Raw genomic sequence first — 21,456 nt, 5'->3', positions numbered from 1 at the left:
CCACTGGAATCTCTTAAAGTTTAAAACCTAATAAGGCTATGATGTGGTATTAAAGAATCTGTATCAAAATTTCCAGAGTACGTGGTATTATACCTTCAATCTTCAGATTAAGTTTTTGTTTTGTTTTGTTTTTTCTCCAGGAAACTTTTCTTGTGTTAGTATTATATATTTTTATTCGTCTTCAGTTACATTCATTGGATTCCCTGTTTCAAGGAGAGCAATTACCAATTCTTGAGTATTTTTCATACGGAGTAGCTTCTTTAATTCCTTTAATCTCTCTGTTTTTTTTTAAATCTTAATTCATTGGAATTTTATATTAGCAAAATCTCTTCCTTTATTTTCAAATTTTCTGAGTCATGATATGCCTTATCCATAATCAGTTCCAGCTACTGACAGCACAGTTGTTCATCAACTGTCAAGGCATCCGTGAGATATACAGTGTCTGTAAGACCAATCCCTCATTGCTTGTAGGTCTCTAGCTTCTTATTCCTCAAATATTTAAGTGCTAATACCACTATCACATTTATATTTTAATATCTAGACTGATTCAATTCTTTGTGTTTTAATGGCTAGTGAGACACTATCACCAGCATATTTTTATCACATATAATAACTCTTTGCCAGAATCTAAAGTAAATATTAGAAATAGAGGCCATGTGGAGTCAATATGTCAGGTTGCTGAACACATCAGGTCAGGATTGCTGCGAGCTCTTGCTGTGTGGGTGTGTCTGTGCTCACTGTTCTGTCACACTAGCTCCAACTGGCTGTGCATGCAGGCCAGCATTCAGAATGCAGACAAAATAATGAACTAATATTTCACTTTATTTAGAGACAGATAAAATTAAAGGAATGAGCCTGGGCAGCTGTTAAATGGGTTCATTTAATGCATTGATAGTTTAACCACTTTTCTGTAACCTGAAGAAATTATGGGATGGGAGAGGCAGAGACAAAAGAGACTGCTGCCTAAGACTGTGCCTTTAGTTACAGTTTGATACCTGGTTTTACCCTCCTCTGAGATCTTTTTACAAGTCCTGCGAAGCTTAACTGTTCTTAGTTAAGAGCTGTATCTTAGTCCTCAGAGGGGATACTCAGATGAGATCTCCAAATCAGTATGAAGCCCTGAGACTTCACTTCCTTCAGAGATAGGCAGCTTAATCAGCTTCCCATTTTACCCACTTCTCTGCCATCACTTCTTGGGTAAATTTGGCAAATGGCAATGTTGATTCTTTCCCACCTCATATGGAACCAACATAAATTTTTGAGATAAGCAGCCAAAATCTTCTGTACTTATTTGCTCCTTCAGATGTTTAGAGTATTTATTAACTCCTTTAGATCATTTTGGTCTCGTTTGTGTCTCACTGAACGTTTGCTAATAAGTTTAAATTCCTGAATCAAAAGGAATCCAAGGTTGGCCAATCCAGATACAATCTAACTAAAGACTTTTGAAAGCATTTTTCATCATTGTAGTAGGAGACCCAACAAAATAATCAAAACAACAATGCACAGAAAGAATTTCCTTCTCTGTAAGCTTTCACTAAATAAGGAAAAGGAAAGAGATGAATTATATATGTCCTGCTTCTGGAAGAGTTAACCTATTATTTTTTAGGATATTGTTGTCTTTGTGAGCAACTTGGGAGTAGCAGCCAGTGTTCTATCCTTGCATCTCATTATCTGGCAGTGCACATAGGGGTGGTCTGCAGATTGGATTGAATAATTGAGATTCTAAATTCTCTCTTAAAATTCTTTTACGGAACATCATACAAAGGAGAGCCTGAGATTTAACATACAGCGTTTGGAATAGGGACTTGTTTTTACTCTGAGGTCAGAAACCTCCACAGCTGAGTACTTTGGATAATGAAGGTCCTTTTTCTATATTCGCCCAGCCTGGGCTGGGCACAGGCAAATGTCATACAATCTGCATTTAAGCATTCTTTTCTTTCCATTTTAACAGTGTTTATGTTTCCTGGCACACATCTAAAAGATTCAGAATATTTACTGTATATGTAAATATGCTTTTAAGGAAAAAAAAACATGCAGTTTTCACATGCAAGTTATTTTCAGCAGACAGTTCCTTAACTGAAACACAAAAGACTAGATATAAAAACAAACAAGAGAGAAGTGCTGTTTTAACAAATGGATCCTTGGAGATGGATTTTTAGGACTTCTTTTTTTTTTTTTTTTTTTTCCTGATCCAGCTTTTACCCTATTACTTAGTAACGCTAAGAGAAATCCTGAAATAAATCGGTGACGTTCTCACAGTTTTTAAGGCTGATAGTTTAATTTTTTTCCTGTTTTGTCTGTGGCCAATATAATTAGGTCATACCCATGTGAAAAATTACTTGTACAAGAAAAATTTTGGATGTGTATGTTTTCAGGAAGATTTGTTTCTGCTAATGTACATGACATCATTTGCATGTGAAACTAATTCACTTACCCTACGTAATTTAGAATATTAATGTTGTTTCCAAAAAACCAAAACGAGCCCAATTCAAAAGGAAATGAACGTTTCTGTTACTAATTTTATATCACGGTTAGAGTAATTACATTTTAAAATATTTTTAGCAGGTAAACCACTGATTTTAAAACATATTTGTTAATTACATAGACTGGATGCCAACTCAGGAAGGGGTCATTCCAGTAAAAAGAGGAGAAAGGCCTAATTTATAACAATATTCCAGAAATGGCAACAGAGATCAAATGCTAGCATTCCTACCTTGCAGACTGTCCTCTAATTTCATTTTACATTAAAAGTTAGTTGTAATTCTTGTGCCTTAAGGATTTTCTAATAGACTTTTTACTATTTATACCAGCAGATACAAGTTTTAAGCCCACCATATTGTTTGCTTTACTGCTTCTACACTGCCAGAAATATTAGGAGCTATGGGAGAATGCAAACTTAAAAAAAAATGACCATACTTATTTGTGTTTTATGAAGATCTTGACATTAACTCCTTTTTTTCTATAACAAGCTGAGTGTCTTGCTTTCATTTTTGTGGATTAATTTAAGAAGTTTAGTAATTAAGGAGATTCTTATTTGCTTCCAAAACTTAAACACCAGGATTAACAGACACAAAAGTCACAATTTAACATATTTTATTGGCTGAGTGTAAAGGTCAAAATTACCAAGCTTTGTAGAAGCACCATTAGAAGTATACAGTAGATCCCTTGTAGAAATCATGAAGGAAAGCCAGTGTAGGCAGTGTCTGGAACACAATTGTAAAATGTGAGTTGCTCTCTGTGACGGGAAACAGAGCAATTGTCAAGAGTTTGACTAGGTTGCAAAAGAATTTAAAGGGCCTGCAGATGTTTAAGAATGCACAAGATAGCTTTGTCATTCTCATGTAACGTTTACTGAGAAACAAGGCATGCTAAATATTAAGCAGTCCATACTGAGTCCCTACCCAGCGATTTTATTTCCAACTGAGATAAGTAGGTGAGATATTTAAACAGAATTAGAAGGCTTAATTAGTGCTGTCCTTCCTTGAGTCTCCAAGGTGGCTGGAGCATTACTCCCCATTTTGCTAAGAAAAAAAAAATGAGATTAAGTGAGATAGGTGGGAAAAGACAGTAATTTTTCAGAAGGCAAGAGGTTTGCCCTCTAAAACAAAATGTACACAGCTAATCAGATATACTTCTGCAATTCTGTTTTCATGTATTTGTAGAGCTAGATTCAGAGTTACTGATATTCTAACCAAGAAAAAAAAAAAAGACTTCTAAGTGAGAGAGCAGTTTTCTCAAATGACACTGAAGAACTTTTGTGACATTCAGAAATTTACAGTGGCCTGTTGGTAGACTTCGAACATGTTCTGTCATTCCCAGCTTTGGGTAGCATTTGGAGAACACTTGTAGAAAATCAGCTATACTTACAATCATGTTTATTCTTTAGCTAGGATAGCAGGACTTCCTTTAATATGCTAGTGTTCTCTTCTTTTGCAGGGACTGTACGTTTTTGTGGTTTATTTCATTCTGCACAACCAGACGTGTTGCCCTATGAAGGCCAGTTACACAGTGGAAATGAATGGGCACCCAGGACCCAGCACAGCCTTCTTCACACCCGGGAGTGGAATGCCTCCTGCTGGAGGGGAGATCAGCAAGTCTACCCAGAATCTGATCAGTGCTATGGAGGAGGTGCCTGCCCTTGCCCTTTCTCCTTCTCTGTCTCTCTTTCTCACTTTTTGATATACAACCTTTCCATGTTATGGAGTACAAGTTAAATGGTGCCATGTAACTTTTAAATCCTTTTCCTACTGACATTCTCTGATCTCTGGTATTTGCTGTGCTTACCATGGTATCATGTCTGTTATCTAATTCTTTGTCCTCCTTGCTTTGTGAGCTCTATTAACCAGCAGTTTATACTGGGAAATCAGAGCTCTTTCTTCAAAAGCTTCCTAATTGGTTACAGCAGTGACTGAATCTGCTTCAGAAATGGTTTTTCAAATACTGTTTCTTCCTGGAAATATTATCACAGCTCTCTTCCTTTACTCATGCCAATCCACTACTTCAACCCCAACAAACAAATAAACCTCCCAGTGTTCTCCCTCCATGTCATTTTGGGTTCTTGTGTCTAAATCACATTGCCACCAACCTCTCAGTAGTGCCACCCATAGCATTGGTACCACTGCTTGTATTTTGAAACATACCTGAAGACATTTGTCCAGGAAGAGGTGGTAAACAGATCCCTGACAATTTCTGCAGTGCCTGAGATGGGCTTGCCTACCGTTCCTTACACAGCCCATGTTAGTGTCTCTGTATTAAAGAGCCAAGGGGAACAGTATTTGTGTTTGGATCCTGAAAAATGGCAGGAAATCAAAGTGCATATGTCTGAAAAGAAAACAGTTTATAGATAGTTAAGTAGGTAAATAGATAATCTACCTGCTCAGTGATATTTTTTTGTCTTCCATGTTAATTTAGAAAGTAGTTTTATTCATGTCAGGTGAAAATTAAGGTAAGTGATCACAAATAAAGTACCATATTTAAAAATCTTGATATGTGTTTAGTACCCTAATGTGTTCAGCAATCTAGTACCATTTCTATATCCCATAAGCTCTTAAAACTGAATTATTTTCACATCCCAGGTGATAACAATAGAAACGGATATTGTTAAGATCAGCAGTGTGGGAGTAAATCTTTAAAAAAAATGGTTTTTGTCTCTTTACTTGGCTACCCAGTTTAGCATTTGTCTAGATCGAGACTATACATTAGCCATTAGCCATGTGTGTCTGTTTAAATTTAAACTAGCCACAATTAAGTAACGATAAAAATTCACTTCATCAGTCACCCTGGCCACGTTCTGGTGTTCCATAGCCACGTGTATCTGGTAGCTACCATAATGGAGCACAAATATCTAAAACATTTGTGGCATCACAGTGCTATACTGAACTGTATTGAACCATCACTGTGTTGAACAGTGCTAGTCCAGATGTTCCGCTTCTTCGTGAAATCTTTTAAGGTTTCACGTTCTCTCAAATTTATTTCTCCAGCGCTCAAATCACTTTTCTCAGTGCGAGGCATCCCCGCAGTGTCTCACAGAACCTTATATTGGGAGGCAGCAGCTGTGACAGTTCAGTTCCTGGCCTGAGCCACTACTTGAATGTTCACTGGGGGTGGAGCGCAGTGGCATACCCTAAAGTGTGCTCTGCATTCCTCAGAGGCTTAGAATTGGCCTTGATCCAGCTGTCAATGAGGGACTGGCAGAGACATTCCAGAAAGCCACACAGAGAAGGGAAGGCATTAGGAAAGGAAGGATTAAGGGGTATTTACCAGTAACCACAAGGGAAGCAAATACATTAACTCATTTCAAGATAGAACTACCTTTTTAATCATTTAATTTTTAAAAAGGAGGACTTTAGCATTCTATCAAAGAGCTTTTATTTTCAATTCAGTATATCCTCATAGATAGCTACTATACTTAAAATTATATGTTGTATCTTAAAGATTTATGAGGGTTCTCCAGTTCTTATATTTTTAACAGCTTTCTTTGCACATATTCTATGAAAAAATTTAACGTATTGATTGCGTTAAAAAATAATTCTCTTCTTCCACGCATGACAGCTTAGAAATCTACAAGTAATCCTCGTAGAGAAATTGTTTAGCATCGCCAGATTAGACTGTCTCATGGAGAGACATACTTTTCTAAGGAACAAAGGTAAAATTAAAGGTCAATTCTAAACAGTTCAACAGCCCTTTCACATAGTCTTTGTAATGAGATGCAGAGATAAATAGCTCATATAGATTTCAGGATAAGTATGTATGTACTCATATTATGGTTTCCTTTTCTCCCAATGCCAACCCAAAAAGGTGCCACCTGACTGGGAGAGAGCATCCTTCCGACAAGCCAGCCAGGCCAGCCCTGACTTAAAGCCAAGCTCACAGAATGGCGCCACGTTCCCTTCCTCTGGAGGATATGGCCAGGGGTCACTAATAGCCGATGAGGAGTCGCAGGAGTTTGATGACTTGATATTTGCATTAAAAACTGGTATGTGAACCCACAGACCCCATTGGAAGTAGGCACTCTTGCTATGCTACAATTTATATCTTCTTCCCATGAAGTTGCAAAAGTACAATCAGTCACCCGTACCACATCCCAATTCTCATGACCCATTCCTAATCCCAGCCGAATTCTAGGATATTTTGTTCTTGGCACCAAATATGAGACAACCTAAAAATAATTGACAATTTGCTTTTAAGAAAAAGGCATACTCTAACCAGATGTAAATCTCTCTGCACTGGAATCTTGCTAGAACACCAAGATACTGCTGAGTCATAAGAGTCTGGTAGTGATCTCCCTGAGAGAGTTTTGCCTCTGACATACCAAAGAGAATTTCTTATGGAGTATCTTTGGAGCAGAAACTTTCAAAGGCAACATAATGGGCCTCATATAGTTCTACAGTTTTCAAAGTGCCATCATATATATGGTATTTCATTGGCTCTTCCTATTTGTTCAACTCCACTCAACCTGTGACCCCGATGGAGAGTTGTTTTCAAATCAAATATGCAACTTTTTTCTTTTCTTTTTTCCCTCAGAAAAATGTTGAACTGTCACTGTTAGAAAAAGTTCAGTGAACTTTTTCATTTCTAGATGTACAAACATGCAAGAAGTTGTGTCTGTGCACAGATGAACCTATTGAAATAGTTATTTAAAAGTGCATGCTACTATATGTATATTCCCATGTCAGATCAGTGCTTGGCAGTTGGTAAACCTTTTGTAGATGTTGTTGGAGAATGAATGAATGAACTCATTTCATGAATGAGTGAAAGAAAAATGAAACTTAGAGTTTCCTTGGAGGAATAGACATTAGATAAACATGACATAAAGAAGAGCAAAATAGCTAGTGGAAAGATTTATTAATTATTGAGAATTCAAGGAAATTTTTTTTAAAACCTGCTCAGTTGATTCTTGAAGATATATAGAGCTTAAGTAAGTAAAGAGTGGAAGAAAAGCATTGCAGACTGAGGGAATAGAATTAGCCAAAGCCCAGGGCTGCAGGTGCATGACCTGCTTGTGGAGAAGAAGCATGCAGTGTGGCTGGGATGGAGGGTGAGTAAAGCCAGGCAGCAGGAGAAAAGCCCAGAAAGTAGTTTACCTACATTGTTAATAAGTTACTGTAGTTCCTCAACTGGGTTTCAGCAAGCACCCTCCTCGGGATATTCCTAGACATCCTTGGTGAAAGGATCCCCTGACCAAGTATATTTGGGAAACTGCAGAGATTCACAATTCACTTGAGCATTTTAGCCGCTCTAAAAAGTCCTAGAGTAAAGAAACCCACTTCACTTAATTTAACTTGGGGCTTCCAGAATACATTTAGTGATAGATTCATTTGGGGGGGCAGAAGACTTCCTGATACCCTGCATAATATTAAAATGCTCTTCAGATGCCATGCTAAGGGATGGGATTTTTATAGAACTCAGTGAGCCATCGAGGTTTTTGAGGAGAGGCACAACATGTTCCCACTGGTTTTGAGGCAAAATAACTCTTAGGGAAGTCTGAAGAATAAATTTAGAAGCAAAATCAGAAAGACTGAGAGGTGTTTACCATGGTCCCAGGGAATAAGGTTTAGGCCTCAAATCTGGTGAGTGGAAAGAAAAACGACAAGAAGAATGCTGAGGAAACACTGAGAGGACAGTCAGCAAAGGCTCATGCCTCTCACCTAGGTGACTGAGGGATCATACATAGAGCATTTGCTTGTTTATTTGTTTTCAAGGGGAAACTGATGAGTTCAGACTTGGATAATTTGATCATTCTGCTTGGTGGCTCTTAATTAGTCAAACTGGGATCTTTGGCGAGGGATCGGGGTTGGAAGTAATGGTCTGAAAGGCATCATTGCAGAGATTACATTTGAAGCTATGGGGATGAATAAGTTTAGTCTGGAAGAGTGGAAGCTAAGAGATGAGAAGAAAAGAAGTGAGGGAGGGAGAGGGAAGAAGGGAAAACACGAGAAGGGAAAAGGAACAAGAACATCTAAGATAATACCTATGTTTAAGCGTAAATAGAAGAGGGTCCCACAGAGGACACTGTAGCATGGTCAGCATGAAAACGAGAGAAGAGTTTCATGAAGGAGGAAGGAACAACTGTATAAAATGCTCATTCGAGCTAGGACTGAAAGGGGGCTTTCAGATTACAAATAGTTCCCAGGGTAGATTATGTCCCCAGCACTGCAATGCAGTCAGTTGATGTTACAGCACTGGAAGCATAAAATGAATTCTTGCAACGTAATTAAATTAGATCTGGGTCCTGTATATATATAACAAGTACTAAATGCATTCCATTCCGGAATGTATGGAATGACTGACTTACTTATAGACTGAGTTTAGCATTCCTTAGAGTTCACTAAACTCTTTAGGAAGTAAATACTTTAAAAGACCACAATAGCAGTCTCTAACACTGGCCCCCTCTATTTTTAGAAAAGGTACGATAATAATCAAGTACCACCCCCTAGATGCTTTCCATCATACAATATGGTCAAATCAAAGGAGCAGTTCACCTGCCACTCCATCCACAGTGGAATTCACAATTGATACATTGGCCAGATGTGGACCAACAGGGAGTTTTATTTGACCTTCATTGCACTTTAACAATTTTTTGTGGCAAACTTTTAAAATTTAGAGATAGCCTGTAAAAATCCAGAATTTCTTTAAAACAAAAATCTACCAATAGAGTGCTTAAAATCTAACACAACACTGCTTGATTGGAGCTGAGTAATGGCTGCCCCTTTAGACAGGACATGAACTCTTCAGTTTGTCCAGTGCCCACCAGACCTTTGTCAGTGATTTATGGGAGCCTCCTTGGCACCTGTGATGTTTGAGTTTGCAAACCTTGACCTATCTCAGGTCCACCTTAACTGCGGGCCACTCCAAGTCAACTACTAGGAACAGTGGGACTTCCAAGTCTTTTTCATTTGAACCCCTAAACAACTTTGAAAAGTTATGTTACCCTTTGCATATATCTAAATAAACATCCAAAGGTTTTCATAAGTTTAAATAGAATCAAACAATGTCATTTCTATTGTATTATAAATTTTAGGGTTTAAGGGCCTAAGTACCAGAGCAATTTGATACCCACTGCTATTCGTTTTATTTTAAATATGTACAAGAAAGCTTTTCTTTTACATTTGGGGATTTTACACTATTCTCTTTTCTCTTTGAACTTGTATTACCATTCTACTCCCGACACAGAATTTTATCCTAATGTAATATATTTTATGTTTGAAATTCATTTAATTGGTATAAAATAGAAGCCCTTGTCCCAAAGCCAGTCATGGACTTGTTTTTCCATTTGAATTTTAGCCATATTGAATTCCTTAAAGCAAAAAAAAAAAAAAAAAAGGACACAAAGGAAAACACTACTGACCTTTTTCATTTTTAAAATAAATTATCTTTCTATGAGAAATTCACATTTCACTCTAAAAAGAGGACGTCATATCTTTCAATTAGTTGTTCTTGAAATGCATCAGCCTCTCCACAGGCAAATGAGACACTCAGTTCTAGACTAGTGATGCCATGGTTATTATTAGTTATTTTAATAGAACTTTCCAATGTATCATCAGTGTCCCCAACCAGGACTTTGGGAGAATGAGAACAGTCACCCTGGGACAGCCTCCATTTAGGGAAGAGGAGAAGGTAGAGAGCTAACTAGAACAGATTCAGCCTACATAGAGTGTGAGTCCAGGTTGGAGGGACATGTACTCTATTTACATCCCTAACAAGAAGTGTTTTGAGTACTGGCATTTTTATGTTGATCCAAAGCTGACAAGATTCTAGAAAATGTCAAACTGGGAGCCTGTCGGGCTTAGAAGCAGGGTGTTTTTCCACGGGGGCTTCTCCCAGAGGGACTAATCTGATTCTCCATCATCCTTAGTCCCTTAACTTCCTGATTTTACCTCAGACCAATGACACTAATGTCATGGTAAACGTTTCCCTACTGGAAATGTTTTGTTTGTTTGTTTTGTTTTTTTAATTTTTGGCTGTGTTGGGTCTTCGTTGCTGTGCACGGGCTTTCTGTATTGTGGCGAGCGGGGACTACTCTTCATTGCAGTATGCAGGCTTCTCACTGCAGTGGCTTCTCTTGTTGTGGCACGTGGGCTCAGTAGTTGTAGCTCGTGGGCTCTAGAGCGCAGGCTCAGTAGCTGTGGTGCACGGGCTTAGTTGCTCTGTGGCATGTGGGATCCTCCTGGACCAGCGCTCAAACCTGTGTCCCCTGCATTGGCAGGCGGATTCCTAACCACTGTGCCACCAGGGAAGCCCAAATTTGGAAAGATTTTGATTTTTTTTTTCCTCAGAAGAAGATTGAAGGAGTATGACCTTTGTATCACTGCCGCATTTTAAAAGGCCATAGAAAATAAGAATGGACTCAGAGAGGGTTCAGAGAGCTCTGTGTTAGAATCCTAGCTCTGCAGTCTACTATCTCTGTGACTTTCAGTAAGGAACTCAACCTTTCAGTTTCCTCATTTGATCAAATAAATGTTTTTTTTAAATTTTTATTTATTTAATTTATTTATTTTTGGCTGCATTGGGTCTTTGTTGCTACACGCGGGCTTTCTCTAGTTGCGGCAAGCGGGGGCTACTGTTCCTTGCAGCATGTGGGCTTCTCATTGCAGTTGCTTCTCTTGTTGCGGAGCACAGGCTCGAGGAGCACGGGCTTCAGTAGTTGTGGCACGCGGGCTCAGTAGTTGTGGTGCATGGGCTTAGTTGCTCTGCAGCATGTGGGATCTTCCCGGACCAGGGCTCAAACCCGTGTCCCCTGCATTGGTAGGTGGATTCCTAACCACTGTGCCACCAGGGAAGCCCATCAAATAAGTGTTCTTATTGTAAATTTTCATGAAGTTTGGAGATTGTCTGTGTGAAGAATCTACCACAGTGTCTGGCAGAATTTAAATTCAGTATGTAGTATAAATTATTTGTTGGGTTCGATTTGTTGTTATGTTTAAAAACAGTTTTAAATATTCAAAATGTGTTCTGTAACACCTGGGTGTTCACTGCACCATAACTATTGAGTGAGGGAGGTTCGTGCTTGAATGTGTGCCAAGGAGTTTGAAATTTATTCTATAGACAAATATGAACATGTGAAACCTGTGAGACAAAGAAGTCACACAAATAGAGCTGCCCCCTTAAGAGGCTGTAGGATGTAAAAGACAACACCCTACGTCTGGGTCAGAAGTCCAGTTGGGGGACTTCCCTGGTGGTCCAGTGGTAAAGAATCTGCCTTCCAATGCAGGGGACACGGGTTCGATCCCTGGTCAGGGAACTAAGATCCCACATGCCGCGGGGCAATTAAGCCCACGTGCCACAGCTACTGAGCTCGCGCCTCAGCTAGAGCCCACATGCCACAGACTACAGAACCCACGCGCCCTGGAGCCCACGCACAACTACAGAGAGAAAACCCGCACGCCACAACTACAGAGGAGCCTGCGCACCATAAGGAAGAGCCCGCACCACAACAAAAGATCCCGCATGCCTCAGCGAAGACCCCACATGCCTCAACTAGGACCCGACGCAGCCAAACAAATAAAGAAAAAAAAAATTTTTTTAATTAAAAAAGAAAAGTCCAGTTGGATATCTTCATTCTGTGACTTCCCTGCTGTGTGACGTGGGCAACTCAGTGAACACCTCTGATCCCCATTCAGTCCCTATGTCTGTAAAACAGGACTAAAAATCATGCTTTCCTAACTAAAGCATGTTTGAAATGTTGAGGAAAGGAGAGACTCTAGATGAATGTGAATTATTACTTGTAGTTCCTTTGACATTGCCCGTTCAGTCTACCAAGGGGGAGAGTTAACTGTTATCACGGTTGCTGGATTTTTCGTGAATTTTTGGCTTAAAATTTAAGCATGAAAATACCTTTCAGAAAATCAGGATACTTACTGCCAAATACCTTCCTAGACCATTGAATGAATTACAAAGAGACAAGAAACCTGGGCTGTGTTCCCAGTTCTGCCGTGTTATACTTGTATGTAGAATGTGTCCTTTCTGAGTCTCAGCAAGGGGTTAGGATTTGGGTATTGTGCATTTATGTCAACTGGGAGGAAATTGAAAAGGAGGATGAGGTGGATCATACAGATGTGGTGACTCAGGGGAGGCTGTATCCAGAGCTTGCTGACATTTTCCAGGGCTCTGGGCTACTGAACAAGCTGGTGACACCCAGTCGCTTGTAAAGCTGCACCCCATGTTGAACCTTCCAGCCCAGTGTGCTTCGTCCCTCACAGTCTGCTCAGCAGGCTCTTAGTTCAGAACTTCTAGTGTGCTTTGTCCCCATGCTGGGCAGATGCTTATGCATTCCTAGTGGCATTTAGAGCAGGCCAACCTTGAAATCAGAGGGAGTTGGTGCTCGTTTGTTCATTAAGCCCCACTCTTCCATGGTGCTAATGCTGGGGTCCTCTCTGTTTCTCTGTAGTTGACCCCATGTTGGGCAACTCTGTTACTCACCGAGATCAAGCTGCCATAGGCCTCAGGGCCTCAGTCACCTTCTCTTTATAAAATGGCAATGTGTCACTGATCCACTTGGAGGTTCTTCTAAGTCAGACAGTTCCTCTGCTTCCCTGGCAGAGAAACATGGGCCCTTTGTCCTTCAAAGGCAGTGTGGCAAACTCAGAAGTTACTCACATGTAGGGCCAAACACCATAACTGATTCAAGAGGGCTGATAAAAACAACGGCATACCAGAAGGTAGTACCTGGTCCATGTTTTGGTTGTTGTTGTTTTATATAATCCAGAAATACAGGCCCAGTGTTGCCTTGTCTTCTGCTTTTTAAAGCGAAACCCCAAATCTGATTTTTTATGTTAAATGTATTCATTTTTAAATCATGGCAACTAACTAAATTTTTGAATATACATTGTCATTGGTAATATGCTAGTTCTTAACTTGAGGAAAGAGTTCACGGGTGTTTGTCACGTTTTGCTTCATGACTTACATGTACATTATATAGAGAGTTACCCTACAGTTTATCATCCATAGCAGGACAATTCAAGAGAGTAAAATGGATGTGATTAATAATTTTTTCAGGTATAAACTAGGACTTTTCTTTTCAAATATTGCATCCTCCAGCTCCCTGCTTGAAGGAATAGTGAAAGAAGTATTTGTGAAAGGATGTGGACGTGGGCCTTGACGGATAGGTAGGAAGACGCTCAGGCTGGATTTACATGGCACTGCAGGACCAGTCAAGAGAAATCACTTTGAGAAAGCTCTCCAATGGGCAAAAGTTGGAATATGTCTATCTGGTGAGGTCCAGCCGAGTTAGGAGTATCTTGAAAGGCAAGGCAGAGGGTTCCAGGCTGACGCAGTTGACAATAGGAATTAATGTTTGTTCTTGAGAAGGCAGTGAAATGCAGAATGGATCAGAGGAACAGAACAGGCAGTAAAAATGGAAGAGGAATTTTCAAGAACTAAGATGAAGAGCATAATTTATTAATACATTGAGCAAACATTTACTGAACACTCACAGTGTGCTGGGCACTGTCCTATTAGCTAAGAGACATAATCCAATGGGAGAATCTGAAATTTTAAAAGAGAATCATCATGTTTCCATGGGTAGCAGAGGGGATACTACCTGAGTTGATATTTATAGGAAGAGTGGAAGCAGCCAAGCTAAAGCGTTGAGGGGGCAGGGAAAGAGCATCCTAGGCAGAAATGCTTGAATGATAACACGGTGGGGAAAGAGAGTGAGCAGCAGCTCTAGTGAGACATTAGGCTAGAGAGCAGGCAAGAATCAGGTGGATCGTGCCTTGAAGCTGGGCTGAAGACAAGCCCTCCAGAGGTCAGACAGCAGGAGGAGACGCAAAAGAAAGCAGAATAGCTTTGGAAAGGGTCAACAGGGGACTTCCCTTGTGGCGCAGTGGTTAAGAATCCACCTGCCGGGCTTCCCTGGTGGCGCAGAGGTTGAGAGTCCGCCTGCCGATGCAGGGGACGCGGGTTCGTGCCCCGGTCTGGGAGGATCCCACGTGCCGCGGAGCGGCTGGGCCCGTGAGCTATGGCCGCTGAGCCTGCGCGTCCGGAGCCTGTGCTCCGCAACGGGAAAGGCCACAACAGTGAGAGGCCCACATACCACAAAAAAAAAAAAAAAAAAAAAAAAAAAAAAAAAAAAAAAAAAAAAAGAATCCACCTGCCCATGTAGGGGACACGGGTTCGAGCCCTGGTCTGCGAAGATCCCACATGCCACGGAGCAGCTAAACCCGTGTGCCACAACTACTGAGCCTGCGCTCTAGAGCCTGTGAGCCACAACTACTGAGCCCGGGAGCCACAACTACTGGGCCCACGTGCCACAACTACTGAAGCCCACGTGCCTAGAGCCTGTGCTCCACAACAAGAGAAGCCACTGCAATGCAAAGCCCAGGCACCGCAAGGAAGAGTAGCCCGCGCTCGCCGCAACTAGAGGAAGCCTGTGCGCAGCAACGAAGACCCAACACAACCAAAAATAGATAAATAAATTTATTGAAAAAAGGAAAGAAAGAGTCAACAGGTCGGTGGATGAGTGGATGAGATGGACCAGTGCAGTGTCAGAGAAACAAAGCCAGGAAGTGGGGTTTCAACAGCAGCCTTTAACAGAGAGAGGGTGGGAAGGACAGAGACCCAAAAGAGGGAGGGTTTGGCTTGAAAGAGGTCATTAGTGGGCTCCTGCTTCCATCTCCGAATAGGTTAAGAAGAAGCTAATCCACTATCTTCCCATAGCTACTAACTGCAGAATTGCCTTTCCTACATCTCAGACAGATAGGGAAGTCTCAGCTGCCCAGGCAACTGGTTTTTCACTTCCGTTCTTGTTTGCAGTCTTGTGCCCAGCAGAGGGGGTGGGGCTGGGAACTGTAATCTCTGGTAATTAAGCCAACAGCACACCCTGTGACCACATCCCTAGTCTGTGTGTGTGTGTGTGTGTGTGTGTGTGTGTGTGTGTGTGTGCGTGAGAGAGAGAGTGTGTGTGTTTATGTGTTCCTCTGCACATTACAGAAGAAAACAACAAGGTGTTAGTCTAACATAGTGTCAAGTTTTCTGAATTATTCTGAGTTGTGAAAAAAGTAGTAAACAGTGGAGCGTCCTCAAAACAGAGATTCCAGGCACTATCTCCAGTTAACAGCTAGCTTTGTGGGATTCTTGTGTGGATCTTTTGTGGCACTGTGTTACATAATTATTTTTATCTTGGGAGCAGATCTGAGTCATTTGAGAGCCAGTGTCTTCTGGGCACTGATATGATACCAGGTGTTGTCAATGCACAGTTTTCTTCTCGGATCCCTGCCACACTGAGTCTCAGCTGAAGGACCTACTAGGTTTGGTACATGTAGGGTTGGAGGTTATACGTTTTCTAAGAGCAAATCCTACCCCCTGCTGAAAAATTCTAATAACCTGCCTGATCTTTTTTATTTTAGTAAGCCCCCAATTAAGAAATGCTGTTCTTTGGAGTAAGTTATACCTGTCAACCATGTAGAAACAGAAAAAAAGATTGAGAAGCCAAATTCGTGTCTTTAGTAATTAATTTGTACTTATAAAAACTACCAAAAGGAATTTAAAATACAGTTTTATAATTGCTAGGTATTAATAATATTTATTCTAAATGTATAGCTCACTTTTTACTAATTAATAGAAATAAACGTGTGTTGACTTACTGTAACTTGACCATTAATTTGCTGGACTAATTGTTGGGAGTTTTGTGTTTATTCTTTTTCTATTGCAGGTGCTGGTCTCAGTGTCAGTGATAGTGAATCTGGTCAAGGCAGCCAGGAGGGAGGCACCTTGACTGACTCCCAGATCGTAGAACTCAGAAGGATCCCCATCGCCGACACCCACCTCTAGCACCTCAGTAACCATTAGAATGAGGGTACTTCCCTGTTTGTGTTGGCTCTGTGCTAAAACTTTCTAAGTACATGCAGCCGTATAATAGGACTCTGTGAATTGTACTGGATGACTAACCCAGAGGTGATTGTTGTGTTTGGAATATAAATTACTTATCTTTGTGCAACCTGAAAATTAACTGCTATAATGAAAGACTGGATTGATCTGTATCAGTTAATAGGATTGACATATCAGTTAATAGAATGTACATATTCCAAGACTATTAGTTGTTTTTTAATGATGCTACATGGCTAACATTGTTTAATAAAAGTAATAACAATCAATAAAAACCATAGAATCCATTTGGCATGACCCAGGCTCATTATTTATGAGGAAATATTGTGCCTGAGCAAAGAAACAAACTCTATCTAGATGATGTCCAGCACCCCATTTCTTCCCGCATTGATACAGGTGATCCAGATTTAAAACTTCACCTTCATTCCTAAAAAACGTAAAATGTATTGTCTGTTGATTTTGCACCTGATTGTCGACGGAGTACTGTAGTTTGCATAGTCTTTCATCAAAAGTATGTATTTCTGCTCATTATAAAATTAGGGATCTGAACATTTTCCAGAATGAATGTTCTGTTCCCAGTTAAAAATAACTCCATCAAGCATTTTAGTACAGCTAAGAGGATCATCCAAACAGTGCAGAGTTTGTTTGGGAGAAATATTTCTTGGTTTGGATTTTTCAGTCTTTGTCTTGGAATGAGAAATCAGCAAGTCTGTCCTAAAACAAACCCTATTATGTTCAAGATGATTTCATTGACTATGGTTCCAGAGGAATCATTAAGAACAGAACAAGTTTGTTCTAAGAAAACCTTTTTGACCTTTTATTTTTGAGTTCTTAAGTATTTGGGGGAAAATCAGTAGTCATTTCAAGAAAAACTTTAAAAATTGGAAAAAAATCTGCCTAAGGGAAAATTTTGTTCTGTTAATCATTTCACTTAAAACCATAATTAAAACACCCAAGTGTTCTATCATCACTGTGAAGCATGACTTTATTTTTTATAAAACCTGAGGTGGCATTACTGATCTTGTTGAATTATAAAATGACTCTCCTTTCTTCTCCCTGTTGGTCCTCCCCTATTTCCATCTCCTCCTATATTGAGTTTTGATCAGTGACTTTTTAGGTAGGAAACAAAAGCTGCACAACAAAATCAAACAGCCTAAAAACAAAGGCAGCATCATTGGCAGAGTTACAATCCTTTTTAGGAAGTTTAGAAATGGTGCTAATAAGATTGAATTTACGTTACATGACAAATAAGTTAGTGTCTCTCTCAACCTACAGCATTGTACTGTAGTCTCTTCCAAAATAAGAAGCAATTGATGGAATTGGTTATAAAATAAAAATTTAACATGAAAATTTTGAAATTGGTAATAAGTATTTTAAAATTGTTGATAGGTTTTAATGAATTTGAGGCTTAGATGATGATTACAGAAATGTGAAATTTCATGGTGTGGAATCCATGAGTCATAATTACTATAACATTTTTTTTGCAGATAACTCGATTCCTATTTATCATTTAAGGTAAAGTTATTATCAGCATTTTTAAAGTTCCTAAATGGATTATAACTACACCATAATGAATTCTCTAACAAAGACAATTGTCAATAGCTGTTTTCATTTCTACTTGTCGTCAGAATTTGGGAAAATCTGGCCAAAAACATGACCAATCACAGACACCTTTCTTACTTCAGCTTACTGAATTTCTGTTGTTATCCAAAACGCCATCTTGATAAAGAATCAAAAGAAACTCCTGCCGCTGATCAGCATGATTCTTTAAACATTAGAAGGAAAGAGCAAGATTTCTAGAAGCCGCAGTGCTAAAACAAATAAGCTTCATATTCCAACAGCAGCAATATTTTGCCATCCGGTTTCCTCTCAACGTAGAGTGAGATTGGACATCAGCCAGGGAAGGATAGTACCAGGTAGGAGGAAGCAGATCAAATCAAAGTCTTAAAAATGAAAACTCGAAGACTAGAACTATAACACTTTGTGATCTTTCTTTTTCAGGAGGTTTTATGCTCCCTTTCTCCATGACTTTTTTTTTTTTTTTTTTTTTTTTTGCAGTACACGGGCCTCTCACTGTTGTGGCCTCTCCCATTGCGGAGCGCAGGCTCAGCGGCCATGGCTCACGGGCCCAGCTGCTCTGCGGCATGTGGGATCTTCCTGGACCGGGGCACGAACCCGTGTCCCCTGCATCGGCAAGCGGACTCTCAACCACTGCGCCACCAGGGAAGCCCCTCTCCATGACATTTTAAAAATAGCTTTATTAAGATAGAATTCTCATTCAATACAACTCACCCATTTAAAATGTGCAGTTCAGTAGTATTTGATTATATTTCATTATTGGGGGTTTTTACAATTAATTTTCATTGGAGTATAGTTGCTTTACAATGTTGTGTTAGTTTCTGCTGGACAGCAAAGTGAATGAGTTATATGTATACATATATCCCCTCTTTTTAAAAATTTCCTTCCCATTTAGGTCACCACAGAGCATTAAGTAGAGTTCCCTGTGCTATACAGTAGGTTCTCATATTGGGTTTTTTTTTAATTATTGTAAAATATGTGTAACACCAAATTTGCCATTTTGGCCATCTTTAAATGTAGTTTTCAAATTCAGTGATATTAATTATACTCACAATGTTGTATAATCATTACCTCTATTTCCAAAACATTTTTATCACCCTCAGACAGAAACTGTGTATTCATCCCATCTCTTTGACATTTCCTTCCCTTTGTCAGTAGACACCTAACATTTCTTTGGGAAATGTCTCTGCTTCTGCATTTTTGTAACTATTTAAAATTTGTTTTTCTTGTTGCTTTAGTTTTTTTCTCAACTTTTTTTTTTTTTTTTTAGAATGTTAAGGCAAAAAAGAAGGATTTTCCTAATTTGGATGCAAGTGCAGACCAGGTATGCAGTCGAGGTATGGAGCAGCAGTAGAGCCCACAGAATTCCAACCAAGATGGGAGCCTAGGCAAATGAAAATCTTAGTAAGCAAAACACAGAACGAATTTCACTCTGGAACTGTATCTTTGTGTTGGCTTTCAACCTCTTGAGGTGTTTTAGGGTTTAATTAATACTTTCCATGGTTCCTAAATCTGACCAGAGAAGTTTAAATACGCAATGGGGGTATGGCTGGAAAAAGACAATGCCATTCAGGAATATAGCTCCCAAACAACTTAGCCTTGTGTTTACCAGCACTTATGATCCGCCTTGAGTTTAGCCTTAAGTACTCTGGGTAGATCTGTTTGAGGGTAGGTCTCAATCAGATCGGTAGGTAATGTTGAGTTTTCAAAGCATCTGGGTGGCAGAGTGGATCTCCTCTAGACAGCCTGACCTTGATAAGAACAGAGAAAGCAACATGGGAAATTCTGTTTCATGTGGTTTTTAATTGTTAATGGCATGGACCCAGTTCCCCAGTACTGCTCTAGCAGGATGTAAGTCACAGGACCACATTGCCTATAAGTAACATATTTAAAGAATGGACCAAGTGACTGAGGCTTGGAACTCTTCCATTATCTTGAATCTCTTTTAGTCTAATTGACTAACTAGTGAAATAAAGGTGAGTGATATTCTTATTGGTAAGATTTAGTTGGTACATTGATGTTGTTATTCAATACATCTCACCTACCTAAACTTTTTACTCATAAAAATAATTTCAACATCATAATAGAAAACCAAACTGACCTTTGCAAAAATTTAGAAAGCCCCAGATGCTTTATTAAACTATAACACATACTAGCTAGCACATACAATGAATATGTGCACAGTATTTTTAAGAAATGATAACCCTGAGGGGGAAGAAACTTTACTTCTGTTGTGGTCTGTAACCATTCAAATCACCCTGACAAGTTTGGCAACCCTCTTAATTAAAAATTACTACACTGGAGATAAAAGAGTTTAACAATTATGGTTAATAAACATCTTTTACTTAAGTAACTTACATGGTTTCAGGAGAAGAAGCAAATGGAAAATAACTTTGTTTCCCATCATCTATGACAATGGGATGCAGTTATCAAACATCGTTGCCATGGTCCTTGGGAGCACTATGGGATGCTTCAGTTCAGTTCCCAGCCTGCCCCTGACAGGGAGTCAGCAATGGGGCCCAATAGCTTAGACAGTGCTGTGAGCTCCAAGGTTAGCACTGAAGTCCCTGGAAAGACTCAGCTCAAGGAAATTGTTAGCATTTGCAGGGCATGAAATGGTATGTTAGTCCTGTGAGAAAAGATAAGTACTCACTGTTTTCTAACAGATAAAAGGATTCCAACTTAAGCAGGGTAAACTATGTTCTTCCCTGTGATTAGCCTTTAGAAGTCTGAGCAAAATCACAAATTTGATATTTAAAAAAAATTTAAGAATGTATTAATGCCATTTGTTTTATAACAAGAATGAAGGGAAGAGGAAATGCAAATCATTTCAACATCACTTATTTGACTATATTTATTTCAAAGGTAAGGGTGTATGCTTGTGAGAGAGAGAAACAGAGAGAAAGAAAAGAAGGAAGGGAGGGAGGGAAAGGAGGAAAAGAAAGAGAGATTGAGGGCTTCCCTGGTGGCGCAGCGGTTGGGAGTCCGCCTGCCAATGCAGGCGACACGGGTTCGTGCCCCGGTCTAGGAAGATTCCACATGCCATGGAGCAGGGGGGCCCGTGTGCCATGGCCGCGGAGCCTGTGCTCCGCAGCGATGAGGGGCCCGCGTACCGCAAAAAAAAAAAAAAAGATTGAAAAAAGAATAAAAGAATTCTGGGAATTCAAAGCAAGAAAAGCAAGGAAAATCAAGATAATAATTTCCATTACAGTTTACAGTACACGATAAAAAGATATTTTGAAAAGCTGATTCATGAAGTGTGTGACACTCCGTCATCCTGCTCCACACAGTACATATCCTTAGTCTGTACATTCATCAAAATCATTGCAGAATTTCCTTCTTCTTTTAAGGCTGAATGGTGTTTCATTGAATGTGTACACCGCATGTTCTTTATCTGTTCATCTGTTGGACATTTGGGTTGTTTCCATGTCTTGGCTATTGTGGATAATGCTGCAGTGAAGATGGGAGTGCAGTGTCTTCAAGATACTGATTTCAGTCCTTTTTCATAAATACCCAGATGTGAGATTGTTGGATCATTTTTCATTTTTTTGAGGA

General features: G+C 39.7%; 1 protein-coding gene across 1 annotated transcript in view; it reads left to right on the top strand.

Annotated features, from left to right (window-relative positions):
* ADGRV1 (adhesion G protein-coupled receptor V1) overlaps positions 1–16,269 on the top strand; it is a gene marked incomplete at both ends in the record, with an annotated part of 526,225 nt that extends 509,956 nt beyond the window's left edge. The window contains 3 exons of the mRNA XM_079702360.1: positions 3,937–4,128; positions 6,298–6,475; positions 16,151–16,269. Of these exons, the coding sequence (XP_079558486.1) occupies positions 3,937–4,128; positions 6,298–6,475; positions 16,151–16,269 (489 nt within the window). The remainder of the gene's footprint in view (positions 1–3,936; positions 4,129–6,297; positions 6,476–16,150) is intronic.
* Between the last annotated feature and the right edge of the window lie 5,187 nt (positions 16,270–21,456).

This window comes from Hyperoodon ampullatus, assembly GCF_949752795.1.
Source record: "Hyperoodon ampullatus genome assembly, chromosome: 4".
Classification (NCBI taxonomy): domain Eukaryota; kingdom Metazoa; phylum Chordata; class Mammalia; order Artiodactyla; family Ziphiidae; genus Hyperoodon; species Hyperoodon ampullatus.
The sequence above is the reverse complement of the archived record's forward strand: the minus strand, read 5'-3'. Positions and strand labels throughout refer to the sequence as shown.